The sequence below is a fragment of the Gallus gallus genome, chromosome 5 (assembly GCF_016699485.2).
Source record: "Gallus gallus isolate bGalGal1 chromosome 5, bGalGal1.mat.broiler.GRCg7b, whole genome shotgun sequence".
Lineage (NCBI taxonomy): Eukaryota > Metazoa > Chordata > Aves > Galliformes > Phasianidae > Gallus > Gallus gallus.
The window spans coordinates 38,748,955-38,768,737 of record NC_052536.1 but is presented as its reverse complement, the minus strand read 5'-3'; the positions used below and the strand labels follow the sequence as shown (position 1 = coordinate 38,768,737).

At 54.9% G+C, this 19,783-nt stretch overlaps 1 protein-coding gene across 3 annotated transcripts; it reads left to right on the top strand.

The window, feature by feature from the left end:
* Positions 1–522: 522 nt before the first annotated feature.
* Positions 523–17,302, top strand: ISM2 (isthmin 2). 3 transcript variants are annotated; one of them, XM_015287725.4, is made up of 6 exons: positions 523–2,289; positions 10,978–11,238; positions 11,569–11,929; positions 12,330–12,470; positions 13,263–13,334; positions 13,773–17,302. In XM_015287725.4, the coding sequence occupies exons 1-6, from the start codon at positions 2,155–2,157 to the stop codon at positions 14,288–14,290; spliced, it is 1,488 nt and encodes a 495-aa protein (XP_015143211.2). In that variant the 5' UTR covers positions 523–2,154; the 3' UTR covers positions 14,291–17,302. The 3 variants fall into 3 exon arrangements, with proteins under 3 accessions (XP_015143211.2, XP_015143210.2, XP_040557820.1); XM_015287724.4 differs by having other exon boundaries at positions 13,257–13,334; XM_040701886.2 differs by lacking the exons at positions 10,978–11,238; positions 11,569–11,929; positions 12,330–12,470; positions 13,263–13,334; positions 13,773–17,302 and adding an exon at positions 3,480–10,971.
* Positions 17,303–19,783: the final 2,481 nt, after the last annotated feature.

Sequence of the window (19,783 nt, the reverse complement as noted above, 5' to 3'; positions counted from 1 at the left end):
GTGTCACTCGAATGTGGTTTTAAGAGGAAGAAAACAAAACCCAGGAGCTCGTGTCATTTTGATGGCTTGTGTTCCTGCAGGCATTCGCTGTCTCACAAGTTGTCTGTTCAAGGGTTGGGACGTGAATTGAGAACACAGCCGTGGTTTGTGTGAGTGCTGTGCTTTAGCTGTGACTGAGGAGAGGCAGACAGTTTACATCCCCGGAAGGGGCGGGTGTACGAGTTGACGACTGTGGTGTGTGTTGAAGGCCTTAAACTTTGACTCTTGGCATGAAGAATTAAAATTAAAACTGACCTTGAAAGATGCAGTGGATTTTAACCCACATAAGAATACTGTGTGCTCTTAGCTAAGCAATATGTGCTCCCGTTCCCTTGTGAGGGAAAGGTGCAGCTCTGCTTTCCGAGCGCAGCCGGCAGCTGTTAAGGAGCAGGGAGGTGTGTGTTGAAGGCCAAAACCGGTGCAGCTCTGCACTGGTGTCCCTTGTAGCAAACGTTGGTGGCTGACCCTGGGCCGCTGCGAGCAGGAGGGTAACTGAGAGGGTGGGGGATGGCAGCAGCGGCGGCAGCTAGCAACGATTTCAGTAGGAGGTGACCGCGTCTCACCTGAGTATGTCACAGGTTGGTGTAGTTCCAGAAACACCCTCGGTGATGTAAAACGCGCACCAAAGCAGCCGGTTTTTGTTTTTTATTTGCCAAATCTCATGCTGTCCGGACAGCGTTTCTGCTACCCCCTACCGGTGTGCTGAGCTCACCGCAGCCCCGGCCTGCCGCTATCGGAACGGCGAGAGGTGGGCAGCGCTGGAGCCGGAGGCTTTGGGCCGTCAGCCCGAAGCCAATGGTGGCCCACGTTTCCACGAGCCCTGGGCGGCATTACCGAGTCACGGCACTTAATCCTGAATTGCACTGTGTTCCTATGCCTCTGTGTTGCTATAATGTACATATCTATCGGATTCTTTTGTAGATAAGACATTTTAGATAAGAATTTTTAAATGGGCTCCCCCCCCCCCAGATATTTTATGCCAGATGTCTAGTTTTTTTTACACCGGGGATTAACATGAAGGTTGGATGCTGTGTGGGCAGGGAAAGGATAAATGGATGGTACATTGGCTTTACAAAGGTAACAATGCATGTTTTAAAAGAAAACTGGAGAAAAAAAAAAAACTGCTTGGAAAAAAAAAATCCATTCGATTATATTCTATGTTCTGCATAATAAAGAGTTTAAAAAGAAAAGCGCTGCTCTGCTCTTCCTTCCTGCCGGCTGCAGGGCAGGGTGAGCTGGGCACCCTCCGTTCCCGCGCAGGAGCCCTTCCCGGGGGCGGCGGAGGCTCCGGGCCCCCCTCCGCGCCGCTCCCGCCCCTCCGTCCGGCGCCGCTCCCGCGCTCACTGCGGCCGCGCCGCGCCCTCCTCGCGTCACGCGGCCGGGCCGGGCCCCGCCGACCCGCGGCCGCCTCAGCGCCGTGCGGGGGCTCCCCCGAGGGGCAGCGCCCGGTGCCGCGGGGCCGGCGCCGAAGAGGCGAGCCGGCGGCGGGGAGCGCCGCGGAACAAAGAGCTCCGGGCCGGGCCCGACGGCGGGGCAGCGCCGGCGAGAGAGAGAGTCCGTCGGCGGCCCCGCGGCCATGCCGCCGCCGGGAGGGGAGGAGCGGCCGGCGGAGCCCCGGAGGGGCCGCGCTCGGCGGGAGAGAGGGGGCGGCCCGGGGGCGCCCGGCGCCCCCGAGCGGGGCAGGGGCGGAGGCGCGGCGGGGCCCGGCCCGGAGCCGTCCCGCGACGGGCGGCGGTGCTGCGGTGCGCGGCGTCGCCAGAGGAGCGGCGGCCCCGGGGAGTGACTCCGGTGGGGGAGGAGGAGAAGAGGAAGAAATCAGAGTGCCGCGGGCCCGGAGGGGGTGGGGAGGCGAAGCCCTCTCCTCCCCCCTCCCGCACGCACTTGCGGAGCTCTCGGAGTTGCCCTTCAGCATCGGCGGCACCGGGAGGCGAACCCCGCGGCGGCGGAGCCCGGCGTGCCCCGGCTGCGCTTCTGCTGCTTTTTTCTTAATTTTTTTTTCTTCCTGCCCGTTTTTGTGGTGTTTTTCTTCTTTTTCTTTTTTTTTTTTTTCCTCCCGGTTGGTTTCCCCGCTCCCGCCGAGGGCCGCCGTGCCCGGCGCTGGGCAGGCACGGAGAGATGCCGCTGCCGGGCGGGAGGGTGGTGCTCGTCCTCGGCTTCGTCCTCCTGACAGCGCTCGTGGCCGCCGTGCGGGGGCTGCCCGTCAGCAGACAGCGCGGCGGGCCCAGGGAGAGGAGCTCCAAGCTGGCCGAGGTGAGCGGGGAGCGGGGCTGACGGGCGGGGCCCAGGTGGGAAGCGGGGAGTCCGGCCCGGCCCGGCCCGCGGTGCTGCGGCTCTGCCGGTCCCTCCCGGCAAGCGAGCACGGGCGGCCGCGGGGAGAGCCGCTGCTGCGGGCGGGTATCTCGCGTCGCAGCGGTGTAAGGCGAGGAGCGCGGCTCTCAGGTACGGCGCGTGACGGTCGCGAACGGGGAGCGTCGTGCCGAGGACCGCAGCAGCGCGCACGGCGCAGCCCGTGTCCCGCTTCCTGCAGGAGCGCTGGCATCCAACGCGCAGAGCTCTGAGGGCGGAGGTCCGGGGTGAGACGGAGAACGGAGCCTCCGCGCGCCCACGCGCCGCAGCGCGGCGGGGAGAAGCGGTCTGTGTCGTCCCGTATCTGCTAACGTGCGGGGCCGCGTTCTGAGAGGGAGTCGGGGTTGGACCGGGTGACCTTTCAGGGTCCCTTCCGACTCAAACGATTCTGCGATGTCTCCGTGATGAACGGAGAGCGGTCGTGCCCGGTCTGAGCTGCGGCAGACAGCACGAGCGCGGTGGTGCGGCGGTTAAGGAAAGCCGGAGTGATTTTGGGTCATAGGCACAGATGGTTCGTGTTGCAGAGCCGATAGGTCCGGTCTCTATGGCAGCGGGGCCGCCACATCTGGAGTATTGGTTACACTGTGGGTAATGCCCTGCAGATGTGGGCAGGACGGAGGGGCCCGCAGGAGAAAAACAGAAGTGATGGAGCGGGGCAGATGGATGGCCACAGCCATTAAACAATTACTGAGCGATGGCTTATTCTAATTAAACGTCTTTAAATAAAGTAAACATTTTTTTTTCTCCGTTTAAATTTAAATGGGATTTTTTGTAATCTCTGCTGAGCCCGAGTTGCCCTCCTGTACTAAAGAGATGTAGGAGAACTAAAAGGCCGTTGTCATGTTTTTGAGTTGGAGAGTCTTTTAGTTGCAGGAAGGACAGGCAGAGAGTGCCTTATGGGTGCAGCCTCGTTGGTGTGTCCCACGTCCTGCGCCCCAGCAAGGGCGCCTCACTTCAGCCCTTGCAAATGAACCGAGCGCTCGCATTCGCTTCCTCTCCACTGTGATACTGTGCAGGAAAGCTTTGCCCTAATTACTGGGAGCCCAGCATAAGCCACCGATGCGCTGAGAATATTTTATCTTCAATCTCTTTAGGCAGTTGAGAAGAGAGAATGCTTTCTTCCAAACCGTGCCCGAAAATCTAACAGGAGAAGACATCCACCGATTGTGCGGCTCTTTGGCCGTGTTACATACAGGAGGTGCGCGGGCTCCAAAGCAGCGTGCAGTGAACAGCAGGGATTTCTCCTGCAGGCTGCCTTGCAGCCAGACACGGGCGGCTCTGCAGCAGCTCACTGCGGTGTCCCCGGCTCACATGCAGCGCTCCAAGTTTGGGTAACCAAACTCGGAAGAGCTCGTGTCCCCGTGGGGACAGCTCGTCACTTTGCTTAATGCCTTGTTTGTTTCTGAAGTCGGGGGGTTTAAATGCAAAATATGTTTTGATAAACTCCCTGGATTCCAAAATATTGGCTTTGAGCATTGTTGGTGGATGTTTGGATTCTTTCCGGCTGATACAAATCAGTTCCAGGGCTCTTCTAGGAAGCATGAAATGAGCGATGCCCCAGCACAACGGGAAAGCAAGCTTTAGAAGTGATCAAACTTGTGTTCACTGATACAGCCACTGCGTGTAGCTGTGCACAGAGGTATCCGTAACAGCAGCAGCACCGGCGCTGTGCTGGCAGTGCGGCCACGCCATGAGATCCAGGAGCGTGCTGTTGGAGTTCCCCTGTCTGAGGCTGCAAGCAAAGCTGTTCCGATGAGAGGTAAAGCGTGGTAACAAAAGAAATGCCAAACAGCTTGAGGGCTGTACTGGCTGTAGGTTGTGGGTTTTCAAAGCCCGCTGGTGTAACTGGGCCCATGGGAAGTAAGGAAACGAGAACAGCGCTCAGTGTTTACTGGTTGCGTCTGGCAGTGAGAGAAGCAGAGGGAAACAGACTTTGCACTGGAAGTTCTGCACTGAGATGTTCTGCTCACCGAATAAAGCAGTTGTGGCAGTTCTGATCAAAAACACGAGCAGCTGGGAGCCCGGGCTGGAGGAGCGCCTGGAATGAAGTGTGGCATCAGGCGGTGTGTGCCTGGCGCTGCGAGCAGAGGGAAGGCGTCCCAAGCCAGGTGCGTCGGCTGTGCTGGAAGAAAGCGGCTGGACTGGAGCTGCCGGGCCACGGGCCAGGTCGCTCGGCGCCTGGCAGTGCAGGCACGCTGCGTGGGGACGCTGCAGGGACAGGAGGGGTCTGCGCGGCACCGCGGCCCCGGAGCCTCGCTGCTGTCACCGTGCGGGCAGCCCGGCTGTGTCAGCGGCAGTCACTGCCTGCGGATGTGCTTTTTACCTTTTCATTTCTTGAGCAATTAAGCGTTCTTGTCCCTGGCTTTGTCCTTGGCGGAGGTCGGATTTGCGGGCACAAAACGTGCACTGAAGCATCCTTCCGCCCTGAAAGGGACTCTTTGTGCGCGGGGAGGTACTTTACCCTTTGTAGCAAATTTCCTTTTGAGAAGTGCCAAATTATCTTAGTCAACACAGTTGAAAACCCTCCCGCCCCGGGGCCGAGTCGGGCGCAAACAATGGGAGCTGGGTGCAGGGGAGCTGTGCCACCGGGGGCTCCTTCCTTCTCGCTGTGCAGACGGGGCTGTGCGGCCCCACGGCCGGAATCAAAGGGGTTCCTGCAAAAGGCACACGGAGGGGAAGGGATTTGGCGCAACCTCTCGGCAGGGCGCCGCCCGGCCCTCCCTGGCACGGCGGCTCTTCCTGGGGAGCACCCCCATCTCCTCCGCTCCTGCTGGCCTGGACCCAAAGTCCCCACTGCCCCCCGGCAGCCGGAGCTGGGGCTGAGTGCTGGGGACGGGTCAGGCTCCTGCATACCTTAAGGACTGATGATGGCAGTCGTGCCTCCGGCCGCAGTCCCCCCCCCTGAGTGACTGAGCTGGTGTAGGGCGTGCGCCTGGGATTTCGAGCCGGTTTCTTAGGGTCGGGGAGTGGAGAAAGGAGCCTTTCGCTTTCCATGGAATCAGCGAACGTTTTTCCACTCAGAATAATTCCCAAACCGTCCACCTGGCACTTCCCCATGGGCAGGGTGAGGCGGGCTGGGCCGCTCGGTGTTCCCAAGCACGTGGCAGCTGCGCTCGTGGTGCTCAATGAAAACACCAGAGCCAAGAGGCAGGGCAGGGCGGGCAGCAGCGCTTCTGTGTAAAACAAGCTGCCATTTCAGGCAGAAGTTTGTAAAAGTGCGAGGACTTCTTTATTAATAGAACATTTTCGAAGGGAGCGTTCATTAGGCCGTCAGGTGCTTTTATGTGGCCAGCTGCAGAAGTTGGCTGGCACGGTGTGTCTCAGGGCTGCTCAGCTCCTGTACCTCCCCTGTGTGGCGGGACTCGCGTTGAGCTGAGGAGCTGTTGGGTACCTTAGAGATGAAGACACCAAGAGGATGGTGACCCACCTGCCCAGCAGCCCCGAGCAGCTCTTGGCTGTGGGTTGCATTTGTCTCCCAGGGAAGGACGTGGCTTCAAAGGGAACAAAACACTGTAAATTCCTCCCGGTTATTGCTGCCTTTGCTGTGCCCTGTTGCTCCCAGCTGGGCCAGGAACGTGTCCTGAGCTGTGGCAGCCATCATTACGTGCGGCCGTTCTCTCCTTGGGAGAAACAACCCCGGGCTGCTTGGCAGGAACTGCATTGCATTGTGTCAGCTGTGGGGAGGAGGGATGGGGACACTTGCTCTGCTGTCTTTGGGGGTTTTGGTCTCGGGGTTCTGCTTGAGTTGCAATAGTGGAAGAGGCAGCAGCTGGAGCAGCCAGAGGGCTGCAGTACCCAGGCTGACAAATGTATGTCATTAGCTGGAACAAGTTAATGGATACTGGAGCACATGGGTTTTAGAGCTGCAACAAGTTAACGGCAACTCAGTCAGATGCATTAAGAGCTTATGCGTATTACGGCTCAGCTATGTTAACAGAAAACATGTGCCCAAGCAAGGGGTTTACCTGAGAGGACCAGAGGGTATGGCTCTGTCTGTCCCCCCTCTCTGCATGGTCCCTGAGGGGCCCCGGTCCCGCTCCCACTGCTGCGCCCCAGTTGGGCGGCTGCAGGGTCTGGGGGGCCCTTCTGGGCGAGGTGCCCCCACCCGCAGCGTGGCCTGCCGGCCTGGCCTGTGAGCGCAGTCCCTCAGCGTGAGGAAGGCTCGAGGCCTCAGATGCTGCAGGGGCACCTTGGCTGTGCCGGCGGGACATCCTGCTGGCCCCATTTGGTCCTGCGCACAGCCGCACAGTGTCCTGGCTCCCCACAGCAGTGTTTCTCCATGCTGAAGTGTCGGCCCTGCTGGGTCTGGCTCTGCATCAGAGACAGTGTAGTCCCAGACCTTGGAAGAGTTCTGAGATTGCAGTTGCCACGGTTGTGACAATAAATGGGGGACGTGAGGCAGCCTTTGATGCTGCCTCCTGCAGCTCCCTCCTAGGGACAACTGGGCTATGGCCATTTAGAATGAGAGTGTTTCCTTAGGATCTGAAGTATTTTTATAACTGTGAAAATTATAGAAGTGGGTGTGTAATAATTATCTGCTTGGCTCTGTTTGCTGCCAACTCCTACTGGTCCATTAAAAACAGGATCTTCCCACACCGGAGTGATAACCAAGTGCCTCATCTGTTCCACGAGCACTTACAGAGCTCTCCCAGAACATAAAGGGAGCTGCTTGTGTCATTATTTAACAAAACACAACCAAAAAAAAGAACTCACATGAGTTGATCCTTAGGCGGACAGGCAAGTAGGGCAGCTGGGAGGTCTCGGTCCCATCCTTTCCTTGCATCACAGCCCCCGTGCAGGCAGGAACGTAGCCAGAGTGGAAGGAGAGCGGGAGCTGAAGGTGTGTGATCTTCAGGAGCTCTTCTGCCAAAAAAGAAAGTTCTGGTCTCTGTTTGGTACTTTGCAAGTTCGTGAGCAGTCGGGTTTGCCACAGAGCACAAGATGAATGTTAAAAAGTCGGAGGGAGCTTGGAGGAAAGAGTAGGAAGGTGCTTGTGTAGATTGAGCTCTGTTCAGGAAAAGGTTAATACTTCTGGTTGCGTTCTTGTTTCAGTATAACGTGGTAAAACTGTGTAAAGGAAACAGTTTTTAGCAAATGTGTCATTTTCTTCACTGCGTTGTTAACGACCCCCAAGCATAACCTGTTGCCTCTCATCTGACTCTCACTAAATGAGTTCATGTTCCCACTGACCAGCTTGGGATAGGAGCGGGCAGAAATAGCATCCTCCAAGTACCAATGCATGGGTTCCATTGATGTTTCTCCCCCTGGGAGCTGACTGGAGTGTGCTTGGCTTGGGTTGATCCTGGCAACAAAGACCAGCTCTGCTCAGCAGCACATGGAGCTGCAAGGAGTGCTGCCACTGGGTTCATATGTAGGGCTCTGGCAGCTTTCAGCACCTACGGAGGTGCTGTTGGAGGGACACGTGTTGGTGATATGGGGAGCAGCAAAGTTTTGTCCTAGGACAGCCTAGCACCGGGAATGATCTGCTGATGCTTTCAGGTTTCAGGTTTGCTATTTTAACACAGGGTTAGTTCAGAGTCTCAGAGAGTTTATAGCCAAGCTGCAGATTTTAAGACCGGAACAGTCAGGTTGCTGAATTTCTTCCCAGCACAGATGCTTTATGTATGTTTGAGCCAGTACTTTGTGCTGTCTCCACAAGAGATACAGCCTCTTTTCTTGTTAGCTTGTTCCTGTGGTTAGTCACCTACAGCATCAAAGCATGATCCATGTTTTTCAGCTAAATTTGTCTGGCTTTGACTCATGAACATTGGTTCCTATTATGTGTTTCTGTTCTGGATTAGAGTCCCTGGTGCCTGATGGGTTGTTTCCTTAAAGAACCAGGAAATCAAGTGATTGCTTTATCTTTTTAACCTGACAAATGAATTGTACAAGTCTTTAACTGGAAAAATCTTTCAGCCCCCTGGAACCGTTTTGCAGCTGTTCTTCTTCATCATTTTCAGATTTCCAAGCAATTTCAATAGAGGTGTTTGGACTGGAAATGGAAAAATATCAGCTTTTAATCTCTATTAAAAATGTGTGGCCTTTCCCCACACCTTTTCCATATCACCCCTGTTAGGTACAGAATGCATGTGGCACTGGGGTGAATTGCTGACAAGTTCCTTTCACTTCCTAATGTCTATGCTGAGTTTGTGCTCCGAGGTGTTTAGGTGACCCTAAATGTGGGAGAGCTGGGATTACTTGGGAAGAGCTCCTGGGATGGTAGGAAGGCAAATGTGATCCTGCCTCTTGGTTTTTATAGCCTTCAGCCTAAGCACAGTGTTCACAGATGGAACCACACACTGTTTCTTTCCCAACCAGGCAAGACATCACTGGGCATCATGTAGACAAGGGAGGAGCTGGAGCTGGGCTGTGGCAGTTCCTAGTTTGGTTTTTCATTTGCTAGTACAAGCTGGCCACTGAGGAAGGCTAAAGGTGGGCAATGGCCAGGAGACACTGACAGCTTCCAGGCAGTGTGCTCTCCATTTCTGATGCATGGTGGCAGACTTGCTCTCTTGATGGCAGGAGGTGGGAGCTGCCCACAGCTGGGTTTGCTGCGTTTTACTGATGGCCAGGTTTTGGCTGGAGAGGACAGGCTGGCTATGACCTCATGCACAAATCCCATGCAAAGGCTCTATAAACGGGATTGTTTTAGCTGCAAACAGGCAAGGTCTTCTTTTTCGTGAGTCACCTGTGGGGGCCACCTATGCAGACACCCGCAGGGGCCTTTGTGCCTCCATAGGGTCTGGGAGCAGAGGGAGCTCTGTCTGCCCAGTAACGCTCCCCCAGCCTGCTCTTCTGTGACACTTTTCCATTTTCCCTGTGGGAACAGTACTCTGAATTTCTTGAGCTTGTTTGGGCGTAAAATCTGAATTAGGCACTGGGTGTAAGTTTGGAGACTTGGAGTCTGCTCCTGGCTCGGTCACTGTGGTGTCCTTGGGTGAGCTCAGATCTCATCGCTGGAGACCTTCGTTTCCATGTGTATTACATTTGGGTCCTCTGTGAAAGCAGCTTACCCAGCCCAGTTAAGCTTGTTGCAAATTATGCACGAGCGCCAGCGTCGCAGGGCTGCTGGCTGTGCTGCTCCCAGGGGCTGCATTCAGCACACACAGCTGGGAGCGGGCCCGGTGCTGCGGGCAGTGCTTTGTGGCCAGCGCTTGCCGAGCACACGAGGCCATGGCCAGCCTTCTTCGTCTCCATGGCCAGCCTCTTCGTCTCCCTGGCAGGGGCTGGAGGCCTCGAGGAGGGGCAGCGGGGTTGCTCTTCTGGACCCATCTGGTGAAGTCTGTCACAGGCTCTTCCCTGCGCCCAGCCCGCTCTGGTCAGCAGCCAAGGGACCAACAGTGTCCCTGCTGCTCTTTTCCCTCCCCCGGGGATGGGGAGGGGGATGCGGGCTTTGATGTGCGGGCACAGGACTGGGGACGGGCTGTGTGTGTTCATGAGAGCCTGGCCGGGCTCCAGCTGCCTTTGAAGTGCTCCAGTGATCAGGATGAAAGGGAGGGGAGTCCTTCTCCAAACCATCTGGCTCTAATTGCAGGTAGAAATGCCTCTCCGCATCCCCCGTGGGGAGGGGCACGCCGCTCTCTTGGTTAATCCCGCCACTCTTGTCTGGGCTGCTGCAGAGGGCAAGAGCTTGGGAACAAAAGGGGGTTTCAGCCAGGCAGCCAGAAATAGTCGCTGCTGGCAGAGCTGCCAGGGCTTCGGGCACCTCTGCGCCCAGTACGGAGCTGCAGGGCCCCGGGGAAATTCCCAGGGAAACCCATGCCATGATAGGGCTTTGCCATTTGTTCCCGTCTCCGATTTCATCCCTCTGATTCACACCCTTCCGTGCCAGCGTGGAGGTGAGGGCCGTGGGGACGCAGGGCCAACCTGGCTATGTGGCAACCGAGGGTCCCTGCCCACTCCTGCCCGGCCACCGAGGGCTGGGCAGCAGGGTTCCGTGTGTCACTGAGGTGGCAGCAGCAGACAGTCACTGGCAGTACATACAAGTCGTTTGCTTTGTTGTGTTTGTCTGGGCACTCTTCCCAAGGAAGTAATGGCAGTTTGGTTATATCAACAGTTCTGTTTCCTCCTTGCGATAGTCTTTGGGCAGCATCTTAAATCTCAGTTACTTAAAGCAACGTGGGTTTAGTTTTAAGTAATCTGCACTAGTATTGATACACAGAGTGATTTCTCTAGGTGAGAAGTCTTGTTGTAAATCACCTCACGTGAGCTCTGGCAGCTCTGTGCTCATGAGCAACCGTTGCTGTTACCCATTGCCAGGAACCAAGAAACAGCCAAAAAGGGAGAACAAAGCGGAAAGCCAGGTGGCATCGGGACTGGGACAGCAGAGACATGCAAAGGGAGGGTGATCGATGGGATGGGAGCACAGCCTGAGCGGGCCTGTAGGCTGCCTGAGTGCAGTGAGGTCCCAGCACAGCGCAGGCCTCTTGGTGTTAATTAATTGTTAATCATTGTTCTGCTCCATGCTGCGGTGAGATGAGGCAGGGGGACTGTTCAGCACAGAAGAGCAGATCCTGCTTCTCTAGGCAGCAGCCACCCTCAGGAGATGGCTGGGTGAGCGAGGGGCCATCCTCACTGCCTCTTCCCCTTCAGGTCTCTGCCTCATCAGACCCCCGTGCAGCCGGGGACGAGGAGCTGCCTCCGTCGGGCAGGGCACGAGGCCTGCGGCGCAGCGGGCAGGCAGGCCCACGGCGGCACCGGCGTCGCGGGGCCACTCAGCAAACAATGAGGAGCCCGGTGCAGCCCCAGCCCAGTGGTGCTGGCCAGGAGGAAAGCCTGCCCTTTGTGCTGGACCTGCAGAGCTTGCCAGGGCTGGCCAACGTTGACCTGAGCGCCCAGAACCCCAACATTCAGGTGAGAAGCGGGGCTGGGTGGGATGCAGGTTGAGTGATTCCCTAACAGTTTTCTATGGCTTTGTGTGTCTTGGTATCTTGGCAACTCTCTCAGGTGCAAATAGCACCTCAGCTTCTGAGGGGCTCCATTGGCCAGCCTGCAGCGTTGCCACAAACAGTGCTTTTCACTCTGACCCTGCTTAGTCCCTCCAAATGATGAGATCTCTTGTGCTCGTAGTCCTGTAGACCAAAGCAGCTATTGCCTCAGGCAGTCCTTACGCCAGAGGACATCCCACAGCCAGGCCATCAGCCATGCCCTGACTCACCACTCTGCCTTGTATCTGGCTTCCAGGTAACCATTGAAGTGGTGGATGATCCTCAGGCTGAGATGGAGATGGACTTGTTGAAGGAAACAAGCAATGACTGGTCCTTGACGTCCTCTGAGTGGTTGTCCCACAAAGACCTCTTCTGGCCTCTTTTCTGGGAATATACTGACCCCAACGAGGAAGAAGAGGAGGAAGAGGAGGATGACAATATGGATGTAGGGGACAGGGAAGAGGAGGAAGATGAGGAGGATGAGGATGAAGAAGAGGAAGAAGATTACACTGCAGAATATGAGGAGGAGGAGTCCATGCTCAGTGGAGTAGGAGATGACTGGGAGCAGCGGTGGCCCAGTCAGAAGAACTGGATCTTTAAGGAAAAATACAATTATGGTGAGTCCTCTTGAGCATGGTCAGCAGCAGCTGTCCTGCAGACCAGCACTGTCCTCCCCTGCCCAGCCCACACACAGCCCTGTCTCACTGTAGTGTGAGCACCCATGCACAGGGGACCCTGAGCACCAGGGAGGGTGGGAATAGGCAGTGATGCCTGGCTGGGTCTCAGTGGCCATAAGCAAAGCTGTCAGAATGAGAGCTTTTGCTTGAGGGCTGCCAGTGAGGGCAGGGTTGGCTCTGGGCATCACGTGTCTGGACACTGCAGCTGGCCCTGTATCCCTGTAAATGGCATCTCAGGAACAGGGCGGAGCTCAGGAATATCTGGGGTGGCTGCTGGCTCCTTCCTGCTGAGGCTTTCTGCAAGGTTCATCCCTCTCTGCCTGTCCTGTGCCACATGCAGACTATGAAGATGAGGAGGAATGGAGCCCTTGGTCCCCTTGCAGCATCACTTGTGGCAGCGGCAACCAGAAGAGGACCCGGTCCTGTGGCTATGCCTGCACAGCAACAGAGTCAAGAACCTGTGACCTGCCACGCTGCCCTGGTGAGCCTTTGGCCATCCTGGTGTTCAAGCACTGCTGGGGCACTGTTCCACCCCGACACAGGCTGATCCCCCCACTGCTGCTGCTGGGCAGGCTGGGCCTGCTGCTAACATGGGGAGGGAGGGAAAAGGACACAGGGAGCAGGCTGCTCTCAAGGCAGGGATGCTCCTTGCAGTCAGGTCAGCAAGGGGGACCCTTGTTCCCAAAATCCATGCACAGGCCCCAGTTTTGGCTGCCCTCTCAAGTCAAGGGACGCCAAGTCCCTCTTATCCAAAGGACTGCTCGTGGTTGGATATGATCTGGAGTAATGAATGTGGGTGCTTGTTTCCATGAAGAAGCTCTGGTGGGGCCTCATGGTGCCACAGGCAGTTTTGTAAAGTGCAGGGGTGGTGGATTGAGACCCCAGCTCCCTGTGTAACTCCTCACACCTGTCTCCCAGGGAGCCTTTACAGAAAGCCAGCTCCGTGCACTGAGATTTGCACGGTCCCTGTGCCTAGGCTCTTGTGGTCAGTTCGTATTGCATGTCTTCCTCCTACAGGCACAGGGCCATGTCACCAAAGCAGTAGAGGGAGAGGTGCCCTTTGGGAGGAAAAAAAAGCTTGTCTTCCTTTTCTGGAAGCTCCGTCTCTGGAGGTGTTCAAGGCGAGGTTGGATGGGATCCTGGGCAGCCTGATCTTGTGGATGGCAACCTTGCCCACAGCAGGGGGTTAGAACTAGATGATCTTTAAGGTCCCCTCCAATCTAAGCCGTTCTGTGATTCTTTGGTTTTTTTTTTTCCCCTTCTCAAGGAGCAGAGGGAGAAATAGTCTTCCCTACAGAGGAGACTCCTTTCAGAAGTGACAACACCACAGAGCTGTTCAACTCAGGTCAGCTTCTGCCTCATCCTCATGCTGGGGGCCTAGATGCTTTCGTACAAAACCCTGTGGGAAAATGCAGCTGGTGGGGAGGGCTGTCCCAAAGGCTCCCTGGTCTGGCGTCCAAACCTTGCTCCTTTCGTTGGCCATGTGCAGGCTTAGCTGTGTTGTATTGCCAGCAATGCTGGGACACCCAGTGACTCCCACAGCCAGGTAGGATATGATGAAAGCGATCCTACTGCATGGCTTGCAGTGGTTGAAGCCAGCCTGCAGCCTACCCTCCTGCAGCTCTGCCACGGTGGGATGCTGCTGTCCTTTCCCTCCAAGGAGCCTGGTGGCTTCTGCCAAGTTTTCTGGGGTCTCCTGGTGGAGCTGACAAGGCTGCAGACAAGCAGTGGCAGGGCAAGGAGGGGTGCTTGTGCCCTTACCTTTTTGCTGCCTCTCTCCTAGACGTGGACAGCTGTGAGAAGTGGCTGAACTGCAAGAGTGACTTCCTGACCAAGTACCTCAGCAAGGTGCTGACAGACCTGCCCAGCTGTCCCTGCTCCTACCCGCTGGAGGCTGTTTACAGTGCCGTCAACCTGCGGGACGAGCGACAGGGCAAGAGCTTCCGCTGGAGGGATGCCAGTGGCCCCAAGGAGCGCCTGGACATCTACAAGCCAACAGCACGCTTCTGCCTGCGCTCCATGCTCTCCCTTGACAGCACGACGCTGGCGGCCCAGCACTGCTGCTACGATGAGCACACTCGCCTCATCACCCGGGGGAAGGGTGCTGGCGTCCCCAACCTCATCAGCACTGAGTTCTCCCCAGAGCTGCACTACAAGGTGGACATGTTGCCCTGGATCCTCTGCAAGGGCGACTGGAGCCGTTACCATGCTGTGCGACCACCCAACAATGGGCAGCAGTGTGCGGACAACCCGGCCGAGGAGGAGTACCTCTCCCAGCTGCAGGAGGCCAAGGAATACTAGCCACAGCCATGCTGAGAGGAGACATGGAGCCACCATGCGTCTGGCCGCTGACACATCCTGCCCTGACCCATGCTGCTAGGGCTGGAGCCATCCCTCGTGCTACCCTCCCTTGGGGCACAGCTGAGCCCCAGCCCTGTTGGCAGGCTCCTCATGGGGCCAAGTGGAGCAGGGTCTCATCGCCTCGGTGGGGTGTCTCAGCTCCCAACAGGTTTGTTAGGGCGCAGGAGGTTGTCACTGTGTCACCCCAGCTGTGCCACCTGGGGCAGGCCCCCAACACTGCTCATTTTTGGGCACTGCAGAGCCGGGGTGCAGGGGATGAGAGGCAGGGGCTAGTGTCAGGGGAAAAGGGTCTGCTCCCTTGTACTTCTTCTAGGGTCTCCTCCATGGTCTTGCAATGCAAGCTATGAGTAAGCATCTGCAGTGTGGGGTGGCCTCAGTTCCCATTGGTGTCATGCTGCATCCGAGGAGCTGGCTGGCTGCAGGTAGAGCTGCCTGGTCCTGTTGGCGTGCCTGCCCTGGCACATGCTGGCCTCTTCTACAAGGGGGGATCATCCTTCTTGAAGGGACAGGGCTGTCCCAGCACTGTATGTGGAATGGAGCCTCCCCTCTCCTTGGCTATTTGCATTCACAATTGGGAAGGAAAAGGTGGAGGCTTAACAAGGTTTTGTGGACTAGTGAGTGTATGTGGGGCAAGGGGATAAATGGCCACATAGACTTCTGTGGCGAGATCACCTTATCTCTGTGCATTTGACTGCTAAAGGGAGCACCCAGTGCCAAGGTGTGAGAGAGGTGGACCTTTGAAATAGCTCTTCACAGGAGAACCACACAGGTCTGCATTGCAGCCTCTACCTCAGTGCTTGGGAGAGCAAGCTGTCTGCACCTGTGCAAGTTCCATCACCAGCCCTGCTCTGTCTCAGATTCCTGGTGGCTCCCCAGCAGGCTTTAGTGCTTGGAAGCCAGTGTAATATGGCACAGCATAGAAAGTCCTACGTTTCCTACCCACGGCAGCCGAAGCCACCACTTGGTGCTGTTACTGAAAGAGGAGCAAAAAGTTCTGAGCCAAGTTCCTCATGGTGATGAGGACAAATCACCACTGGGAGCATGAAGTATTGCCCTTTGTAGTTTGCTGCTCATCTGTTGACCTCCTGAATGCATCCTCTGTGTGGTGTTTGCCTAGACCCGCACCAAGAGTCAATGCAGATAAGCACCGCCTGGTTGCACCCTGCTACTCTCACTGCTCTGCTTTGCTGAACAAGGAAACATTGTTCCAGATGAGGAAGAAAGGTGTAGTAGTGTCAATACATGGTGTCTGCAAATGGTGACACTCCCCATGGAGTGGCCACTTTGGTCTTGCCTGTTTTATTTTTTTTTTTTAGTTATCCACGGGTTCTTGGCAGTTTCTCCCATCATGTTTTTGGGAACACCAGAGCTCCTGAACTTCCCACCACAGGAAAAGTAGGCTGAGCACCTTGATTTCTGGGCATTCAGTCGTCGAAACCGGCTGAAACTGTTCTCAACTTTCATTTAGCAGATCTTATGCATCAGAGGAAATAAAAGAGCAATTCAAGCAAACAGGAAGAAGACTGCAGTCATTTCTGATCTAGAGATTTCAACTAAGGCAGTTGGTTACTCCATGTTCTTCTGCAGAACACTGTCAGACCAAAAGATGTCTGTCTAGGTTTGGCTGGCCTTGAGTTGGCCATCCTTTGCTAGTTCTGTCCTAATTCCAAGAGCATTCTCCAGAATGAGTGAACATCCATAGTCAGGTAGCTCACTGGGGAGTCTTTTCAGGACTATCCCATATAAGATGAGTATCTCTTGATCCTCTTGCCTCAGTTACTAGTGGAATATTGCATCCATAGACATCAGTAGATAGAACTTCACTGCTGGTAAAACAGAAGTGTTAGAGAAGTTATTGCTGAATTATTTAGCTATAGAGCCACAGACCCCAGTTATAGGTGCCATCAAAATATAGGCAGGTGCAGTCCATTTTCCAAAAGACATGCAGTCTTAAGATGGCAGGCATTACCTAAAGAGTAAGGAGAAAGATGCAACCAACAGGCGTGGATGGAGACTCAGACTGTGGTCAATTTTCATCGCTACTACATGCCCCCTAGCTGAAGTGGTCGTTTGCTCCCTAGCTTCCCATGAAGAGGTAATTCAGAAGAAGATGATCCAGGGGGGATGACAGTGATCCGGTGTGTTGGCTCTGGGAGCCTGAGATGTGTGCAAGGAGGCTCACTGACAGACATGGAAGCGTTAGTACTGGAAGCAAATAAATTGAGTGCTGAGCTGTGGGAGAATGAGCTTGTTGCCTTCTGTTTCAGAAGAATTCAATTCCCATAAGACATCTTAACTAATACAAACAACAGCATGTTCCTGGTGGACAGTGTTGGACCTGTGCATGGAAGGGGGACCTCTGCAAATAGTTTTCTAGAAAGAGACTTTCGGTAACTCAGCCAGTTTGTTTCACTGCTCTCTGAGGCAGCAGTCCGGGTAAGGACCGTTACCCAGGTATTGCACCCTCCCGTGTTTATGCTGGGGATATCAACCAGTCTAACCCCCCCCAAAAAAAAGAACCTATAATTTCTGCAATAATACCATCCAAGGGCAAGTAGAAACGTTTATTGCATTAGGCCCCTACAAAAGTCTGATTGAAAGCCAAGTGGCTGTTCTGCCTGGCTGCCCCCGTGGATTGGAAGGATACAGGCCTGAGCTGGAGCAGGAAAAATGCAGCAGTGATGTTCCTCCCTCGCACTAGCACCTTACACACTGGGAGGCTTTGCAGAGCACCGTAGGAAAAGTAGACATTAAGCAAGTGTTTATTTTTATATGCCATCAAAGAAAGATTCTGTCCATCTCACTGCTATTTAAGTGATGAATCTCTTACCTTCCACTCCGTAAGTTTATTGTGTTGGGTTTCTTTTTAATATATAATATATATGAAATTTATTTCTACAAAATTTCATAGAGAATTCTTTATTCTGACACTGCAATAAAGCACTTTATGTATGTGTGTGTTGCTGATGTCATTCAGTTGGGACTGAAGCAGCCACTGTTGGAACCTTTTGTTCTGTCTGTTCAGGATGATGCTGCACTGAGCGCTGACTGCCTTGGGTCCCTTCACTGCTGTGCTGCAGGAACCTAGTGGCTTTGCCTTCTCATCATGCACATGTGGTGGTGTTGAGCACATTTCAATAGCAGAGGTGCACGCAGATCCTTCTGAGTGTTGTGAACAGCAGTTTCCAGTTGATCACAAATGCTCAAAGGAATCTGATTTTCCTGACCCCATTTGCAATGAGAAGGTGGCAAGGCAGAAGGATGCAAACCGGGACACTTTGGATTTCTTTCATAATTGTGATTCAAATCCTGACAGCTTGAATTGTGTAATGGTGCAGAAGATTCAGGTCTCACGTTCTTTCCAAGCTTTGTCCATCCCCAGCACATTATGCTACGTGGTTCCTTCACATGGATTGTGTGACAACTGTGGTAGCTGAAAAACAGGGGTGGGTAATGGGCTGTGTATGTGTATGGGTGTAAACTGACTGTAGAGAGAGATGTTGTCCGTGTGTCCCCCCACTTCTGGCACTTCTGCATGTGTCTATAGGTTTACCTCTCCTTCCCCACTAATGTCAGAGCTTGGTGGGACACGGCCTTTCTCTGTCATGTCATGAGTACAAAGGAGCTGTAAGATACTGATGAGGTTCAACTAACAGCGATAACAAAGGAGGACAGGAACATGGAATGGGAGGCAAAGGAATGCCAGGGGAAGGCTACAGGAATTGAAATTCTGCTCAGAAGGATGGAAACCTCATTCAAGATCTTTGGGGTCTGCTGAGAGGTGCACTGCCTGTGCCTCAGCCCTGATGCCAGGTTTTATTCCACACTCAGACCTTACAGGAGCACCCTGCTTATAACAGGTGTTGTGCATGACAGAAGATGAGAAAAACCCAGCATCTTCTCAGCTGGAAAACTGATTTGGCAAACAAGCTCCACAGCCAAAAGCTAATGATAGCAGAAGGATTAGCAAAGCTTTTCAGGGATCACAGCTTTTTGTGGCTGCTAATTTGCTGCATAAATTGTGACCACTTCTAAGCAAGCTCTTGTTTTTTCCAGCTGTTTTCCCTCCCTCTCTCTTACTCCTTTTGCCTTGTGCTGGCTGCGCATCTGTCAGAGTTTATCTGGGACAGCAGTGGGTGGCTCTGCTCCACAGCTGCCTGGCGCCATTGCTTGTCCCTGCTTGGGGGCTGCAGGCAAAGGGTGCTCTGTCACACCGAGCTCCCACTGGTCTTCTTCACATCAAAACCACCATTGCCTGCAGCCTGACTTGAGGTAGCAAGGTGAGCTCGGCTCTGCAGGAGAAACAGCAGAAAGTCACTCTGCCCCTGGAGTCAGAAGTTACTGCTCGTATAACATGTGTTTATTTGTCAGATGAGGTCCCTGTGATGCTGGGCCTTGTTCTAAGACTCTGTCCTACAGAAATCTCACGGGAAAAGGAGGTGAAACAGGATGAATTGCTGCCCTAGCTCTGCAGGTGAGGAAAGGGAGCACCAGAACTGGAGGTGCTGTCTGAGACCACAGTCTGCAGCAGTTTCAAGCTGTGTTTTTTTGCCCGCTGCTCTACGCACACTGCTTCTCAACCCGGTGAGTTGTCCCAGCCCAGCTTGGCAGCTCTGTGTGTGGCTCAGCTACACCACTTCCCTGGCACCCAACGTGCAGCAGAGTGGAGCAGCCCAGGGCACAAGGTTTGGCCTTAGCCTGGAACACAGAAAAGTGTGGTTGTGATGACGGTCCTTAGACCTCGGCTTTAACCTGAACTTCTTTAGATGGAAAAAATACCCTTCCAGGCAGAAATCAAGCCTGCAAAGGGACCTCACTGTAGCAACACATCGTGCCACAGAGGATGGGCCCCCATGTTCACAATCAGGAAAGGAATTTCTCGCCCTCCTTCCCCTGCCAGGCAGCAGTCAGCTGCCCCTCAGAAATGCCGGAGATGAGCCCAGCTGGTGGGGCCTGGCCTCTGCTTTGTTCCGGATCCTTGAAGGTATGTCAGCTATTCTCCTGACCCAGCATGGGGCCTGGCAGTAGGGACCACAGCTCTGCCTTGCCAGGCCCCACACAAGGTCCCCCAGGTGGTCCTGTCCCCAGCAGCAGGCCCTGCTGGGCTGTCCCGCAGGCACTGGCTCTGGGAGCTAAGCAGCACGTGGTGGGACCACCATGGGGCCTCTGAGGTGCCAGGAGGAAGGCCTCCCCCAGGGCGTCATGGCCTTTGCACCCAGAGTGGTGGATCACAGGTAACGGATTTATATGGAGCCTCCCAGAATCACATAGCCCCGCTGTGGAGGTGTGAGTAAATCATCCCTCGCCAATGAGTCCCTCTCTCTCCTGATCTTAAAGCTCTCCAGAGATGGAGAGGTCACTGTATTCCTCAGCTTTACTGTTCTTTCAGGGAGTCACATTTTCCTAGCAGCCAACCTAAATCCTTTAGGTTTT